This window comes from Portunus trituberculatus, chromosome 38, assembly GCF_017591435.1.
Source record: "Portunus trituberculatus isolate SZX2019 chromosome 38, ASM1759143v1, whole genome shotgun sequence".
NCBI lineage: Eukaryota > Metazoa > Arthropoda > Malacostraca > Decapoda > Portunidae > Portunus > Portunus trituberculatus.
Window position 1 is genome coordinate 29,790,137 of NC_059292.1, and position 17,832 is coordinate 29,807,968.

Below are 17,832 nucleotides of genomic sequence, written 5' to 3' on the forward strand. Positions count from 1 at the left end.
GCATATTCCTCCTACTCCTCCACCCTCTGACTACTTCATCCCTAAAATTAAAATTCTTTATAAAGACGTTTTCCTGGCCCTCTCTGGCCTTGATTCTCGGAAGGCTTACGGTCCGGATGGAGTCCCTCCTGTTGTTCTCAAAAACTGTGCTTCCGAACTCGCTCACTGCCTGGTCAAACTCTTTCATCTGTGTCTCTCTACTTCTATTTATCCTTCTTGCTGGAAGTTTGCTCACATTCAACCTGTCCCTAAAAAAGGTGACCACTCCAATCCTTCTAACTACCGCCCTATAGCTTTGATTTCCTGCCTTTCTAAAGCCTTTGAGTCTATCCTTAATAGGAAGATAATGAGGCATCTATCAGCTCACAACCTTCTCTCTGATTGCCAGTATGGTTTCCGTAAAGGCAGATCTACTGGTGATCTTCTTACTTTCCTAACTGAATCTTGGTCATCCTCTTTTAGGGACTTCGGTGAAACCTTTGCTGTCGGCCTTGACATATCGAAAGCCTTCGATAGAGTCTGGCACAAATCTTTAATTTCTAAACTACCCTCCTACGGATTCTATCCTTCTCTCTGTACCTTCATCTCCAGTTTCCTTTCCGATCGTTCTATTGCTGCTGTAGTAGACGGTCACTGTTCTTCCCTAAAACTATCAACAGTGGTGTTCCACAGGGTTCTGTCCTATCACCCACTCTCTTTCTATTATTCATCAATGATCTCCTAAATCTGACTCAATGCCCTATCCACTCCTATGCTGATGATACCACCCTGCATTATTCAACAGCGTTCAACAGACGCCCAACCCAACAACAATTAAATGACTCAAGGCGAGATGCTATAGGACGCCTAACTTCTGATCTTTCACTTGTTTCTGATTGGGGCAGAGAAAACCTGGTTTTGTTCAATGCCTCAAAAACTCAATTTCTACAACTATCTACTCGACATAACCTTCCAGACAACTATCCTCTCTTCTTCAATAACACTCAACTTCCCTCTCCTCTACATTAAACACACTCGGTCTATCCTTCACTAAAAATCTAAACTGGAAATTTCACATCTCTACTCTTGCTAAATCAGCTTCCAAGAAGTTAGGTGTCCTATGGCGTCTTCGTCCATTTTCTCTCCCTCCCAGCTGCTTGCTCTGTACAAGGGCCTTATCCGCCCGTGTATGGAGTATGGCTCTCATGTCTGGGGGGGATCCACACACACAGCTTTACTAAACAAGGTGGAATCTAAAGCTTTTCGTCTTATCAACTCTTCTCCTCTAACTGACTGTCTTGATTCTTTAAGTCACCGCCGCAATGTTGCATCTTTATCTGTCTTCTACCGCTGTTTTCATGCTGTCTGCTCTTCTGAACTTGCTAACTGCATGCCTTCCCCCCTCCTGCGGCCTCGCTGCACAAGACTCTCTACTTCTTCTCATCCCTATTCTGTCCATCTTCCTAATGCAAGAGTTAACCAGTATCTTCACTCCTTCATTCCCTACACTGGTAAACTCTGGAACTCTCTACCTGTGTCTGTATTTCCACCTGCCTATGACTTAAACTCTTTCAAAAGAGGAGTGTCAAGACACCTCTTACGTTAACTGGACCCTCCTTTTAGATTTTTTTGTTTTTTCTCTTTATACTATTCCTCTTAACAGGGCCTGGCAACCAGCGGGATTTTTTTTTTTTCCAACTTTGTTTTCCCTTGGCCAGTGCCCTTGTAATGTAAAAAAAAAAAAAAAAAAAATAATATAATGTAAATCACACTAACCAAGGGCCCTTGATGCAAAGTTAATCATGGCAGACTGTAAGCGATCAGGTCTAATGGCCTGGATAATAAGGAGCTGCTGGAAGGCGGAGGTCTTTTGTCCCAGCTGCACAGGAATGTCCATCTCACAGTGGCTGGAGCGAGCAAAGCCAGACCAAATCGAAAGGTCATCCAGCTTCAGGCTTTCATACAGGGATGGGAAGGTTTGCTGTCATAATAATAATCAGCATCAGTGATCATGCCCCTTCTCATAACACTCACATTTATATTATAGGCTTCACATTAAGAAGAAATAAAAAAATAAATGTATGAATAATGCCAAAAGGTAAATTGCTTGGAAATATAATGATGAATGGAAACAAGTAATTGTCAACCTGTAAAGAGCTGAAGGCAGAGAATGAAGTACATATTACAAAACTCACAAGGTCATAATATGTATTGATGAAGAGCTAAGTATGACAGTATGCTGATGCAACCAGAAGTGTAATGATATAACACCAAATGTAAAAAAATAAGAACTAAACATTTTAGTGATAACAGTAGACTCATTGAAAGAACATCAACTGACCTTCAACAAGAGAACAGATGATGTCCGTTCCTCATCAATCCACTTAGGCAGGGTACCCTTCATTTCAGCTGTGTCTGCACGGACATCAGTCACCACCTGGCCAGTCAGGGCTTCCCATTCCTGCACCATCAGTACATCATAAGGATACCAACAACCATAATCACTAAGACCATTGATAACACCAACATCATCACTCCATTACAACAAGCACTGGTATCTAACATTCCCACCTTACATTAATGATAATTTAATAACCAACAACACACTTAATGCCAATGTGTAAGTAGTGGCTTTTGAGGAAATGCCAGTAGGTTACCTGTGAATTCACTTTGATAATGGGATTGACTAAGGCATCCTCAAAAATAAGTTTTACAGAATAGAGTAAGCAGTAATCCTTCTGTACACCCACTAATAATTGACATTGTGAATATGCAAGACTCACTTATAGAAACTCACTAAGACAACACTTGCCTTATCTTGGAATAAGTCCGGGTACATGCCATGGACGAGGTGCAGGGCAAACATGAGACGGTCAGCCTTGAAGAGTGAGCGGCTGATGTAGCTGTACACAAAGTCCACCAGGGTGCGCTGCAGGGACGTGATGCGTTGCTCTGTGCTACTGCCATCCTACAACACATCAGTCCTCTCTTGTATTACCTTATGCTAAAGAATGAAGGACAGAGGCTGAGAGAGAGAGAGAGAGAGAGAGAGAGAGAGAGAGAGAGAGAGAGAGAGAGAGAGAGAGAGAGAGAGAGAGAGAGAGAGAGAGAGAGAGAGAGAGAGAATAGAGGAACTTTTTAAGAGTAAAAATGAGTGAAGAGGAGAAGCTAAAGCACTGTATCATACTATCAACATTTACTAAAACTACACAAGCAGAGATGAAGGATTTAATCTAGAAATTGTAAGATGAGTTGAAAGGGAAATAATTAATCTAAATCAGATTCTGTAAACCTTATAAAAATAACATGTCTGCTATCAAGGCCTCCCTTTAACTGCAGTGAACTTTTCAGTCTACATCCTCTTGTAAAATAAAACATGAATGGTATTTTTCTATACCTGTGGGATCTGCAGAGCTTTGTGGAAGAGACCCTGGAAGGCATTGAGGCTAAAGCGATACATGTTGTTCAGCTTGGACAGGTCTGAGATGACAAAGTAGAGGTTGGCAGCAGCCTCTGCAAGAGGTAAGTAGGCCTTGCGTTCATTCTCAAGGGACTTCTGCAGTGAGACTGACTCTTTGAGTGACGATTCAATGGTGGCAGCACTGGACTTGGCTTGCTCCAGTGATGCAAGGAGTTCCTGAAAGTGAACACTTTTGCATGAATGCATGGATTTGCAGTGTACATGTATCATGTCTTCACTCTTTTTGTCTGTTTAGTCTGCAAGAGATAAAGGACAATAGAATAAAGCAGCCTATCCCCAAGTCTACTGTAAAAAAAAAAAAAAAAAAAAAAAAAAAAAAAAAAAAAAAGATTCAAATACAAGCTAATGATTGGCTAAATAAATACTTCCTGGAGTTCAGAATAGGAATATAGGATGCAGCAACAATATTGCAAATGCCTCTTACAATTTTTTCCATTCAGGCAATATACTTTTCCTCTGCAGCTTCACAAAGGAAGGAGTTGGCTTGGTTTTGTTATGCAGGAAGTACAAGGCTTATATCTATACATTGTAGGGAGTTGGAGAGAGAAAAAAAAAAAAAAAAAAATGGAAGATAAAGTACCTTATTCTCCAAAATGTTGCCCTGAGACTCTGCTAAGGAGGTGAGTAGCTGATCCTCTAAGGTCACCAGCTGAATCTTGAGATCCTCCTCCTGTCGTAGAAGGTCAGTCCTGCGTACCTCCAGCTCGGGCTTTTCCACTTGCAGTGTTGCTGCCAAAAGCTACAAGGGAGAGAAGAGCATTCTAAGAGTACATATATAATCTACAGACCCAATTCTTATTCTTAATTACACAAGTTATATGATAAAGTATCACTTTACAAACAGAGTTTGAAAACTATAAAACTTTATGTAAAGGAAAAAATGAATGAATGAGAACTTATACCATATCTTATCCTCATGCTTTTCATATCATATAACTTAGTAGTTGTTCCTTAACATTTTTTTATGATACCTTCCACCAATTATTAGACAGCAGGTCAAGTTTTGAGGAAGTGATTAGCTGTATGACTTCAATCAGCAGTGATGTCTCAACCCACCTGCCCCTGCAGTCCAGCCCTGGTGGTGGTGAAGTTGATAATAGCAAGCACGGATGCCACATTGGGAGGCAGCTGCGATTCAGGGCTGCGAGTTGCCAAGAACAGGCGGAAATTCTCATTGTAATCAAGGATTTTCTCTCCAAGTTCTACCACATACCGGGGCCCTGCAGTAACAAGCATTGATGATAAGCTGTGTTAAAATGGTCGGCACAGATATTAGTAGTACACACGTATATAGCTATAAATATATGTCACACTAGTTAATCACATGTGAGGATTGTGGCGGTGAAGAAACACAGAATGACAAAGGAAATCTTTGTTTTCTAACATTATGGCAGAGTCTTTTCTGAAAAAGACAAATTGTCAAGATCTTAAAGAAATGAAAATCTATTTCGTCCTCTTTTCTCACCATCAACACTTATGTATGAGCATAAATCTATCTATAAACACATACAAAACCACAGATTTTCAAGCACAAAACACACACACACACACACACACACACATTAAGGACAGACCATCAGAATGGGGATTGGTGGAGAGTGGAGTTCCACAGGGATCAGTGTTGGCACCAGTAATGTTCGCAGTCTACATAAATGACATGGTGGATGGGGTGTCCAGTTATGTGAGCCTATTTGCAGACGATGCAAAATTGTTACGAAAAGTGAGATGTGACAAAGATTGCGAACTACTCCAGGAAGACTTGGACAGAATATGGAAATGGAGCTGTACATGGCAAATGGAGTTCAACACGACAAAATGCAAGAAAATAGAGTTTGGCAAGAGTGAAAGAAGAATCAGGAGTATGTACAAGATAGGAAATGAAGACATAAAAACCAGTCATGAAGAAAAAGACCTTGGGGTGACAATTACCAATGACCTATCGCCAGAGAGACATATAAACAAAATAATTGGAGAAGTATTGAACTTATTGAGGAACATAAGAGTGGCGTTCGTATATCTAGATGAAGAAATGATGAAGAAAATAATTACTGCAATGATAAGACCGAGGCTTGAATATGCAACAATACAGTGGGCTCGAACTTAAAGAAACACATAAGGAAACTAGAGAAAGTACAGAGGGCTGCAACGAAAATGGTGCCTGACTTAAGAGATGAAAACAGAAGAAAGGGAGACCTGATAGCAATATACAGAGTGATGATTGGCATGGAAAAAATGGATAGGGAAGATCTGTGTATGTGGAATGGAAGAATGTCGAGAGGGCATGGGAAAAAACTAAAAATGGCCACTTATAGGAGAGATGTGAAAAAATATAGCTTCCCTCATAGAAGGGTGGAAGCATGGAATAGTTTAGACGTGGAAGTGGTCAACGCAAGGAATATTCATGATTTTAAGAAAAAGCTGGACATTAATAGATATGGAGACGGGACAACACGAGCATAGCTCTTTTCCCGTATGTTACAATTAGGTAAATACAATTAGGTAAATACACACACACACACACACACACACACACACACACACACACATACACACACCAAACACACACTATAACTGAAGTCAGTGAAGAAAAGGACTTAGGAGAGATTATACAGAACAACTTATCACCAGAAAAGCACATTAACAGAATATTTGGAAAAACTTACAACACACTCCAAAGTACTGGTTTCTCATTCAACTACTTGGATGAGAATATGATAAAGAAATTATTAACTACCTTAATTAGACCTAAGTTGGAATATGCAGTGGTGATATGGTCACCAAATATGAAGAAACACTTGAAGAAACTAGAAAGAGTGTAGTGGTTGGGAATGAGGATGATACCAGGTTTTAAGGAGGTGCCATACGAGGAGAGATTAAGAAGACTGGATTTACTCACGTTAGAAGAAAGAAGAGAGAAAGAGAGGGGAGATATGATAACAAGGTGTAAAACAGTAAATGGAATGGATATCCTAGATAGAGAAGACTTGATAAGGATGTCTTCCAACAATCAACTGAGAGAACACCCCAAAAAAGATACAAAACGACAGTTGTATGGGAGATGTCAAGAGATATAGCCTCCCATATTGTGGCATTGAAAAATGGAACAAATTGAGTGGAGAGGTGGTGTGTGCGGTGAGTGTCAGTCAGATGAAGGACAAACTTGATAAATGTGGAGAAAGAGACAGGACATAAAGAGCCAAGCTTAGGCCCTGCAAATCACAAATAGGTAAATACAAATTCACAAATAGGTAAATACACACACACGCACGCACGCACACACGCACGCACACACACACACACACAGGTAGGTAAAATACACACACACACACACACACACACACACACACACACACACACACACACACACACACACACACACACACACACCAAAAAAACTGGAGGAACTTAAAAAGTAACAACTAAGATGGAATAGCATAAAAAAATCTAATGTATGATGAAGCATTACATGAAATGAAAATAGCAGCATTTGAAGAAGAGACAGTCTTACAGACCTTGACTGACAAGGTCACCCCTGAGCAGTGGAAAGAGCAGTGGTTCTACCTGGTCCACATCTTGTATGATGAGGGTCTTGCCAAATCTGAGGAAATGTATTACATAAAGTACATCTTTGGACAACTGCATTTGATCATCTAAAAGTGTACAGCTTCACCTTCACTGTGTCTCCATGGCAATGTAAAAATGACGGGCCACACGTCAGAGAGGAAGCCAGGAACTGAGGCTCCATCAAGGCAATAGTACCTTATTCTATACAGTTGGAGTTATATGAGGTTTCAATTCCTGGCTGTTTTCCATCATGGTTATCCTTTACATAAATTTCCCAGTCAAAACATCAGACATTACACTTCAACTGATATAATGCTAATTCAAACTGAAAGTTAACACTTAGAAATAAGAAGAACAATAATGTGCATGTAGTATTAGCATTAGGTCTATAATCTATAACCTACCTTGGCCATGCAAGAAACTGTAATTATTCATGATTTTTACACTTTATATTCCGTCATGTGATCCTAATACAGTACATAATTAGCATCTCTCCCCTTTTCTGTCTTTTTTGGTTAATACATCCACCTATATGTGCTTAACAAACCCAGCCTCACCACATTCACCTAACAGCCAGCTCGAGTGTGGTGACAAACTTGGGGTCCTGCTGAGTGGTGACCTCAACAGTTGACTCCCGCAGGTGTTCTCGCACCCAGGCAGTGGCTCGGGATGAGGGGTCAATCAGGAATGGGCACATCCCACTCTGACAAAAAAATAAACAACCTGACTTCTTTTCTATCAATTTATAAATAATGAAAGGAAAAAAAAGATGGAAATTGCAAAGTTATTGTTACCTATTTTGTTACTACCTAGATGTAATAAGGAAATTATTCAGGAATTAATGAATCATTCACCTACATGACTTATGAAATGTGTAAAAGTGTACACTAACAAAAAATTTTTGCAATAATTTATTGTGATAATGATAATGTGTTATCATTTATCTGATAAAAATTTTTCCTACATTACTGATACATTGGTATCATTGATACTTCTAGCTCCAAACTAGCAATAATTAATAATCCTAGTTTTTGAAACATAAGCAGGTTGAAGTTTCAAACTTTAAAAATCACATGTAGCTATTTTACTTACAGCAATACATTTTTATTAGTGAAGTGACCAAATAAACATTGAATTTTAAGTTTTCCAAGATTTCTCTGCTTTTTTGACAGTTAAAAATACAGATTTGGATTTAGCAATTTCTTATTTAAAATATCAATATTGTTATCACTAACTAGTATTAGGATTTTGGATTTATTGGTTATCCGACGACAAATATATTGCCAGTTATTGATTATCTGTTATCATAATAAACAATTTGTTATCGGCCCAGCTATGACTAACACTGAAAATCCACTAATATCACCTGGAGGATGACCAAGGCATTTTCAATGGAGAGCTGGTCTGAGGGGAGACCTTCAGCCTTCCACTGCAGCTGCTCCCTCTCACTGCTCAAGAACCTTTGAGATGAAAAATGGCGGGTGGGAACTGTATTCATCACACAGCACAAACAGTTATCTTCTTCATGAATTTAATGTTATTTTTGCTACCTTTCTGAGCACACATAGCATATGGATATCATGTAACAAAAATCAATTTACCTTCTCAGATCGAAGCTGCTCACTTTCAGCATGCGGCTCCAGTGTGCCAATGTTGCTTTCCGAATGTCCTCTGGTGCCTCACTGAGATATGTGATGAAGGCTGAAGCCAGAAGGGCTTCCCGGGGCAGACCTTTTAAGCCCGACTCAAGCTCTGACACCTGGCCAGAAAATGTTGGTTGTGTGATTCATAAGACATCAATGATGTGATGGGTGGTTCAAAGAGACTGTATGTATGTACAAGACTGTCTTTTAAAAGCAACCCTTGAAAACTGTAATGTCACTAGATAGCTCCCCTCCTACAGTTTTCATCCTTTTTTTCTGTTCCCCCATACAGTTTTTATCCTTCTCTATGCTCTGCCCTACAGTTTCTGTCTGTCCTACCCTTACAATTTTAACAAAGTAATCATAAATAGTTACTATTTCCAAGAAGTGAGAGAGAGAGAGAGAGAGAGAGAGAGAGAGAGAGAGAGAGAGAGAGAGAGAGAGAGAGAGAGAGAGAGAGAGAGAGAGAGAGAGAGAGAGAGAGAGAGAGGGGGGGGGGGAGGGCCTTAGATGGAGATAGGCATGGCAGTATTAAAAATATAGGAACAAGGAGGGAGTGGGGATAGGGAGGCAGACATAGAGTGGGGTTGTGAACAAGAAGTGTGGTTAATTTACACATCATGGCTTCTGGCCAATGATATTTATCTGTTAAAACCCCTTGAGTTGATATGTTGCTTTAGCTAAAGGTAAGGGTAAGAAGGATGCTTCATCAAGTAGGAGGCTGTCTGTACCAACAGTGTAGTAGTTACATTATTTTCTCCAGTGAAAATAAATATTTGTTAGCCCAAAATAAAATAGGATTTCTGCCTCATTTCCAGATGGTGAAGTCTACCCTTATCCAGTCTCACCTGCTGACTCCAGCGCCGGTATTCTCCCTCAAGCTTTGTCACCAAACTCTCTGCAGCAGTGATGGTCTCCTGAGCCTTGCTGAGATGGAACTCCACTTCTGCTGCCTCCTTGGTAGAACGATTTAGTTTTTCACGCAACACAGACACTTGCTCATCTACGTCTTTCAGGCCAGCTGAAAGTTCTCCAATCTGTGCCTCAGCTCTCTCCAGGTTCCTGTTGATGATAACACAATAATTTGTCGGTTTGTTTGAATTGTGTCGGTAAAATAATCCCCTTCTTCCCTCTCAATATAACAACTACTTGCCTCACACTTGCCCTTGGTTCATGAGTTAAATCACTCTGTAAGCATTTTTTCTTGAGTCATTTCCTTTTCAAGTTCTGTTTTACAAGTGGCATGACAAAGAAGACTAAACTGGTCATCAAATTGATCAAGTAATCCTCTCTATTCTGCTGAAATGCTCATATCCTCACCTCTGCAGCTTGTTCTGCTCTTGCTCCAGTGGCTTGACTTTCTCCAGAACATAGGAAAAGCGCACATTAGCCTTGACCCAAGCAGCAAGGGGAGCGGCGGCCGCAGAGGCACGCTTGGCAACGGCTGGGTTGAAGGAGTCTGAGCGATCCTTCAGCAGCTTCTCGACTGATCGGCGGTTTTCACTGGTCACATCTCTTGGGTCATAGCTCCTGCAGAAGGGACATATGTAAAGACAGTCCACATCACTCAGTGATATTTTCAAGCTGGACATATTACAACAACTACATAAAAAGAGCTTTCTTAAAAAAAGAGAAATGATGAACAAGTCAACACTTTGTTAAGGGAAAGGATGCTTAGTCTGGGTGGAGAGAACTAATTTTCTATTATCTTTCTCCTGGAAGGTTATGGTGATGATGTATTGCACTACCGTATCTCCTCCTTGATGCCTCTCTTAGCCAGAAAAGTCTTCATGGAGTTCCATGAGGTGTCTTGGACTCCCATGAGGCGCAGGACACCTTCCAAGATATCCCTAATCACTTCAGGTGGGGCTCGCAGGGATCTGATAATAAGAACAATTAACAGTACAATAGTGTGATTGCTGGAAGATAACTGCATTTTCTACAGACTTTTATGAACTGTAAAAAAATAAATTGATATACATTACCAAGTTGCTGGGTAAAATAACTTTAGAAAAGTTTTCAACTAGCTACACAAAATAAAGTATAATACACCTAACTCTCCGTCATCACGTGAAATTGGTGCCTAAAAAACTGCACAATAGCGGAAAATGCGATAACGGAAGTGAAGAATAAATGGGAAATAAATAAATTGGTGCCTCAACCCAGAAATTTTCCTAAAAAATGTTCCTGTTACCCTAAATTTACTACCATTAATACTGGAGTAGCTTATTAACATTTAACAATCTGAAATGAATGAAAACCAGCTCTGAACAACAGAATACCACATGTGAGACTGAGGGGTGGTGGTGGTGGTGGTGGTGGTTGTGGTGGCGGCAGCAGTGGTGGTGGTGGTGAGCAGAGTGACTGGAACCAATCAGTTCCCTTATTCAAATCACGTGATGTGAATACACAGCGATGATTGGCTGCTGGCTCCTCCTCCTTCTCATAATCATCATCTTTCTCCCCCTCCGGCCTCCACCTCCCCCTATCTAAACATTCATCAGTGTGTGGTTGGGATATGGGTAGTACTACTACTTCTACTACTACTACTACTACAGGTGTGCGATAATGGCTTTCCAGATGTGCTAAAACTGAATTTTGCAGATTTTCATAAGTGCGCTACAACGCCTACACGCAATAAAGGAAGGGCGCGATAACGGAGGGTTAGGTGTAATCTTAATTAATTTCTCTCTCTCCCCTCATCTGTTGTGAAGCACTTAAAGCATAAACCTTCCCCATACCTGACTTCAGAGAGTGCCTCAGACTTGATGTTGCCCACAGCCTCCTTAGCTTCCCTCACTAGGGGCTCAATCTCTGCCAACTCTTCATCTATGTTTTTCTTCCTGGTGAGGTATGAGATTATTGGTAAGGTCTTTCACATGTCTTATTCAACAAAAACCCAAAATGCTTCAAAATCCAAACTTGTATTGTATTTGGTTCACTTCTTACCAAATTCACCCACAGTATCAAAGTCCAATGTCTAAAAATTCATACATAATCTCTCTTTACCTCTAAACTGACTAAACCAAATGTAGACAGAATTGTATACTCTGACACCACATTAAATATAAATTTCCTAAGTTATGTAAATTTTAGATTGAAAAGAATGAAAAACTTTCATTGAACACTTAGAAACCCCTTCAGGAATGAGGGAGTGGGTACATATACTGATGACCTTTGCTTCAGGGAGATGGACAAAACAGTTATATCCTGTATAACATTTACCTTTCAGTAATCTTCTTGTTTTCAGTTAATGCCTGTTCTTTAAGAGCTTCCATTTGCACCTTCTGGTCATTGGCATTTTTCATGGTGTCAGTGATGAGCTGGAGGGCACGGTTAGCTTCTTCCTGCTTTTCTGCCAATACCACCTCTTTCTTGGCTGCCTCAGCCTTCAGGCGGCTCACCACATCTTGGGCCTCATTCAGTTTGGCTACACCTGCCTGGTATCAATATCATTAAAAGAGATTAGTTGAGAAAATGTACTAATTTCATATGAGCTTACATAAGAGTACAAAGAATAGACACACAAGGTTGTGAATAACAGAGAAGTGTGAGGTAGAAAAGCAAACAGAATACAGTGTAGACTCATCATTGTCACCATCACCACAGCCTAGCACCAGTCTGACCACTGCTCTTGTGAACTGCACCAGCTCCTTTTATGGACATTAGTGTTGTTTTTTTCCTTGTATTTCTATTTTTCTAACCACTTCAAATTAAAACACTTCACACTTTATTTCAATGGATCTCTCACTCCGATTAGTCTGTTAATGAGAGATTTCACTGTATCAAAAATGTATACATATGTATTATGTATATATACAGTGCTCAAAAGTAAGTCAAGTAAATTCTTCTAATATAATGGTAAAGAACATTGGTCTCTCACATTAAGTAGAGAACTGTTGTGTTTTACCTTGAGATGGCGCTGTCGCTGGGTGACGCCTTCCTTCTTAGTATTATGCATAGTTCGGTATGTGTGAAGAAGTGCCAAGTAACGGCGTGGCGTGGACAGGTGTGACGGCAGGCTCTCATGTACTGCCAGGAAGGAACTCAAGAATTCTTTACCACTCTTGGCATCTTTCTCATTTTCACTGAGGAGCATGCTGGGTATCTAAAGTTAATGAATTAATTTAATTAATACATGGAAGCTTCCCTCCCACACTTCTTTCACTATTTGTAAAGCAACACTCTTCTTATCTTCAAGTAGGAGTGCAGGGCAAGGAAAGCACCACCACTGCTACCACCCACCTGGATCATGGTGTCCCTGGCCCAGCCCTCCATCCACAGCACAGTGCACTTCTTGTACAGCGCTGGGTTGCTCTCACACTGCACAGAGAACTCCTGATTACTTGAGTCCATGATGAGAGCAATGTGGAGATTTCTCATCACACCTGTAGGAGGGATACTGTTCTAGATGTGTAACAAATAATGACACTGTTTATATTCTTAATAATCATGTGATTTTTCAATAATATAATGGCATCTTAGAGGAAAGCAAGAAATAAGTGAAATAAAATACTAATAGTAACAGACAACCTACTAACTTACCCATAAAGTTTTTTTTATATAAATCTCTGGTCAGTCAGAAACATTCTTCAAAACTCCATTTCAGAGATATAGGAATTTAGAGGTCTCTGTATCTTCTGAGTACTACATGAGTAATTAAAAGGAATGAAAGCAGAGGGCAAGAAAGAGTCCTTCTAGAGGAACTGTAATATTCTTACAAAACAAAGTATCTACCACTTTGTTTTCATTTCACCTCATTTGCCCAATAAAGAATGAAAAGATTCTAGGTATTTGCAGTTTCATGTGACATCCAAGCAAAATTTGAGAGAGAGAGAGAGAGAGAGAGAGAGAGAGAGAGAGAGAGAGAGAGAGAGAGAGAGAGAGAGAGAGAGAGAGAGAGAGAGAGAGAGAGAGAGAGAGAGAGAGAGAGAGAGAGAGAGAGAGAGAGAGAGAGAGAGAATTATTCCCATTACAATTTATTGCATGCAGGAAAAGTGGATAACTGATTAAATCCTTCCATCTACCACATAATAAAGAGATCAAAGATGGCTTGAGACTCACACATGACTTCACCAGCTCAAGAAACCAGTGCTTCATCAATAGCCAGATATTTGAGAATACATTCAACCACTTACGTGAAGCAAAGTATGTGTACTGTGAGCCTCTGAAGTCTTCATGAGCTGCTTGTTCTCTGAGGGGCATCAGAAGAGGATCCAGCTCCTCAGGGGTGTAAAGGCCTGGAACCTGTAATACTCACACCATTGGTGTTTTGTATGTTTATCTGAAGGCTAAGGTTTTTTAATTTAACTAATTAACTTATATTATATATATATATATATATATATATATATATATATATATATATATATATATATATATATATATATATATATATATATATATATATATATATATATATATATATATATATATATATATATATATATATATATATATATATATATATATATATATATATATATATATATATATATATATATATATATATATATATATATATATATATATATATATATATATATATATATATATATATATATATATATATATATATATATATATATATATATATATACAGTAATACTCCTCTTAACGAACGTTCATCTAACAAATTTCCGTTTTAACGTACTATATAAAGTTAGACCAAAAAGTCCGCATAACGTACAACCACATCCGTTTTAGCAAATTTTTGGGTTTGAATTTGCCGGGTGAGGGACCGAACACGGCAGCTTCGCTGTGATTGTCTGGCTCCCCGCCTGTCTCTAGCGCTCCTGGAGCTGGATCCAAGATTCTCTAACAACCTCAGAGCAACCTCCTGCCGCGAAGTGGCTTCCACGAACGCTTGGAGGGATGGTGACGAGGTTGCTCTGAGGTTGCTGGGAACACTACCTCTGGAGGTGGTGTTACTGTCCTATATATATGCATATATGTTCACAAAACAACATTTCTATTAACTTTTTACAAGCTTTGCCCCCAAGAAAGGATTGTTTTGTAATGCATAAAGTGAAATCTTACATGGAATGCCAAAAAATAAAGCAGAGATGATGAGATCGGCCACAGACAGCGGAGACTCCGGCGACCTGGCCGCTTCTTCTTCTTCTTGTGACCTTTTTAGCTTGGCGTGTTGTCTTTCACCACGATATTAAATTTTTTTTCACTCCTCTATTGCTTGCTATAATGGATATCACATCTTAGTATTCATATACGCTCATGCCATGAGGATAACCTGGATAGTGAATTACTAATGAAATACCGCGATATTTCATTAGTAATTCACTATCACTCAGTGCCACGGAGTCCAGGTTATCCTCATGGCATGAGCGTATATGAATACTAAGATATGATATCCATTATAACAGGCAATAGAGGAGTGAAAAAAAATTTAATATCGTGGTGAAAGACAACACGCCAAGCTAAAAAGGTCCCAAGAAGAAGTGGCCAAGTCACCGCAGTCTCCGCCGTCTGTGGCCGATCTCATCATCTCTGCTTTATTTTTTGGTATTTCATGTAAGATTTCACTTTATGCATTACAAAACAATCCTTTCTTGCTTGTAATATATATATATATATATATATATATATATATATATATATATATATATATATATATATATATATATATATATATATACACACACACACACACACACACACACATATATATATATATATATATATATATATATATATATATATATATATATATATATATATATATATATATACATTGTTTTTTTTAACCCATGTTATATGTTGGGGACCAGCCCAGAATGCATCCCCCTATTTCCATTATTTCCTACGGGAAAATTATGTCCGCTTAATGAATTTCCGCTCTACGAACAGCTTTGACACTACCTATCCTGTTCGTTAAGCGGAGTATTAATGTATGTATATATATATATGTATATATATATATATATATATATATATATATATATATATATATATATATATATATATATCTTCCCTATTTCAACTCACCACCAAAATGCCCTGCAATGTGGCCTAACGTTCCTAAGAAGACAAGGGCTGCATTTGAGACGGCGCACCGGCATGTGCCGGCGTACCGAGACTCCCGGATCGTCTTTTCAAACGCTTTTGGGAGCTTCCTCTGTAAAATAAACAAAACCGCTTCGTTGCTATGGTAACGCGTCCCTGGCGGCCAAAGCATCAGGAGCTATGATGGATCTCCAGCAAATATTTCATCCATGACTGCAAAATATTGCCACTGCTTCAAAGCACCTCTCCATCTCAGGTACTTGTAAAGTACTTCCCAGTGCATCTGTGAGTGTGACGGAGAACCAAGTCATAGTCTAGTCCCTGGAAAGGGCACGAAGGGCACTGGAAACATGTTGTTTGGGCTGCCATGTTTGTTAATGACGTCACCGCAGCACCACCTCTCGGGAGCGAGCGTCCCAAAGAATCCCAGCACAGCAACTCGCTACCTCTCACTGGCGTTTGAGAGGATACGTCTCGCGCCGGCACGTGCCGGTGCGCCGTCTCAAACGCAGCCCAGGAAGTGTTTTACTCTCGAAGTGAAGCTGGGTATTATTCACAGACAAGAGAGAAGCCAGAAAACTAATAACATTGCTTGCCACCATCTTGACTCCATCTACTGTCTACTATTTTCAAGTCAGCAGACTCTATTAAGAAGGCTGGTGAGACCGCATCTTCCTTGAAAGCTAAAAGAACCACCTGAACTCGTGACTCTACAATGGATAAAATGGAAAGCCTTGTGGAAATGTGGTACATAAGTTTTGTATGTGGTACCATGATGCGCCCTTTGTTTACATTCCACAGGTTGCCGGTTAGTGTATTTCCCGTTTCACTCTGAATCTCTTCATAAAGTTAAGATCATCATTATTATAAAGTTACATACATACATACATAAGTGTACATTATCATGACAAATTAAACTACCTAAATGTTTAACTTCATAATATTTACTTTCATTAAATTTTTTACTGTACTATGATGCACTCTCGCTTTGCTTACTCTCAATGGAAGTTCAAATCAGTGGTTAAACTTGTTGTAATCGGTTCGCTTAACGAAATTTCACTTAACGCGTTTTTAGGAATGTATATATATATATATATATATATATATATATATATATATATATATATATATATATATATATATATATATATATATATATATATATATATATATATATATATATATATATATATATATATATATATATATATATATATATATATATATATATATATATATATATATATATATATATATATACACACAGCATATAAATATATAAGGCTTACACACACTCTTCTGTCCTTGAGCAAACCACATAAGTATGAAGCCCTCACCTTGTGGATCAAATGAAGGGAATACAAGTCTTTAATGATGGTGAATTGCTTACACAAAAATAGAGGAATTATTTCACCATATTTCATGAACTGACCTCGCCCGACATGAGGAGAGAGTTGATGATTTCCAGGAAGGCTGAGGAGACGAGGTGATGGTCTTCCAGCAGCAGCAACACTTGCTCCCCATCCACCCCAGCACTCTGCATCACCTGGTGAGGGGAAAAATGTGAGATGGAATTTAACATGTGCATTAATGGAAAAGACAGACTTTTTTGCAATGATTATTTTATGACAATTATGTAATGATAATGATCTTCATAGTGGTGACTACCCAACAATACCTATTTCATGTATAGTACTGGTTCATGATTTATCTAAGCAACAAGTCAGTTGGTGAGGAGTTGCATTAGGAACAATGTGTTACTATGCATACGAGTTCTACCTTGCTTTATCATGTTATACTAATAGAGATTACTTATTACATAAAAACACTTGAGTTTTGTGTTGAGTAAAACCTACAAGTAGACATCAGTGTGTTCTGATATTCACATCAATCATCATCATGACTTAATAATACCTGCTTGAGATCATTCCTGAAATTCTTGATATTATACTCAAGGCTCATGGAGGGAGAGATGACTTTGATGCTGTGCAGGTTGGCCACCACAGAGATGGCTGTTCGGCGGCCAACCCCTGACCTCCCTGCCATGAGCATGGAGCCCCCAGGAGATGTCAGTATGCGGTCCACCCTTGCCATGGCCTCCAGCACCTGGGATCAGGGTTATGGCTTAAGGTCTCAGTGATA

General features: G+C 39.1%; 1 protein-coding gene across 3 annotated transcripts in view; it reads right to left on the reverse strand.

The window, feature by feature from the left end:
- The window catches only part of LOC123514511 (cytoplasmic dynein 2 heavy chain 1-like), a 149,004-nt gene that overhangs the window by 25,908 nt on the left and 105,264 nt on the right, over positions 1–17,832 (reverse strand). For all 3 annotated transcript variants that reach the window (XM_045272390.1, XM_045272389.1, XM_045272391.1), the window contains 20 exons: positions 17,605–17,796; positions 17,123–17,236; positions 13,806–13,914; positions 12,913–13,055; positions 12,578–12,775; positions 11,893–12,107; positions 11,409–11,510; positions 10,416–10,547; positions 9,988–10,197; positions 9,516–9,729; positions 8,626–8,783; positions 8,391–8,484; positions 7,591–7,727; positions 6,973–7,058; positions 4,517–4,680; positions 4,041–4,199; positions 3,377–3,616; positions 2,792–2,947; positions 2,321–2,440; positions 1,756–1,960 (listed from right to left, as the gene is read on the reverse strand). In XM_045272390.1, coding sequence (XP_045128325.1) covers positions 1,756–1,960; positions 2,321–2,440; positions 2,792–2,947; positions 3,377–3,616; positions 4,041–4,199; positions 4,517–4,680; positions 6,973–7,058; positions 7,591–7,727; positions 8,391–8,484; positions 8,626–8,783; positions 9,516–9,729; positions 9,988–10,197; positions 10,416–10,547; positions 11,409–11,510; positions 11,893–12,107; positions 12,578–12,775; positions 12,913–13,055; positions 13,806–13,914; positions 17,123–17,236; positions 17,605–17,796 — 3,148 coding nt within the window. The remainder of the gene's footprint in view (positions 1–1,755; positions 1,961–2,320; positions 2,441–2,791; positions 2,948–3,376; positions 3,617–4,040; positions 4,200–4,516; positions 4,681–6,972; positions 7,059–7,590; positions 7,728–8,390; positions 8,485–8,625; positions 8,784–9,515; positions 9,730–9,987; positions 10,198–10,415; positions 10,548–11,408; positions 11,511–11,892; positions 12,108–12,577; positions 12,776–12,912; positions 13,056–13,805; positions 13,915–17,122; positions 17,237–17,604; positions 17,797–17,832) is intronic.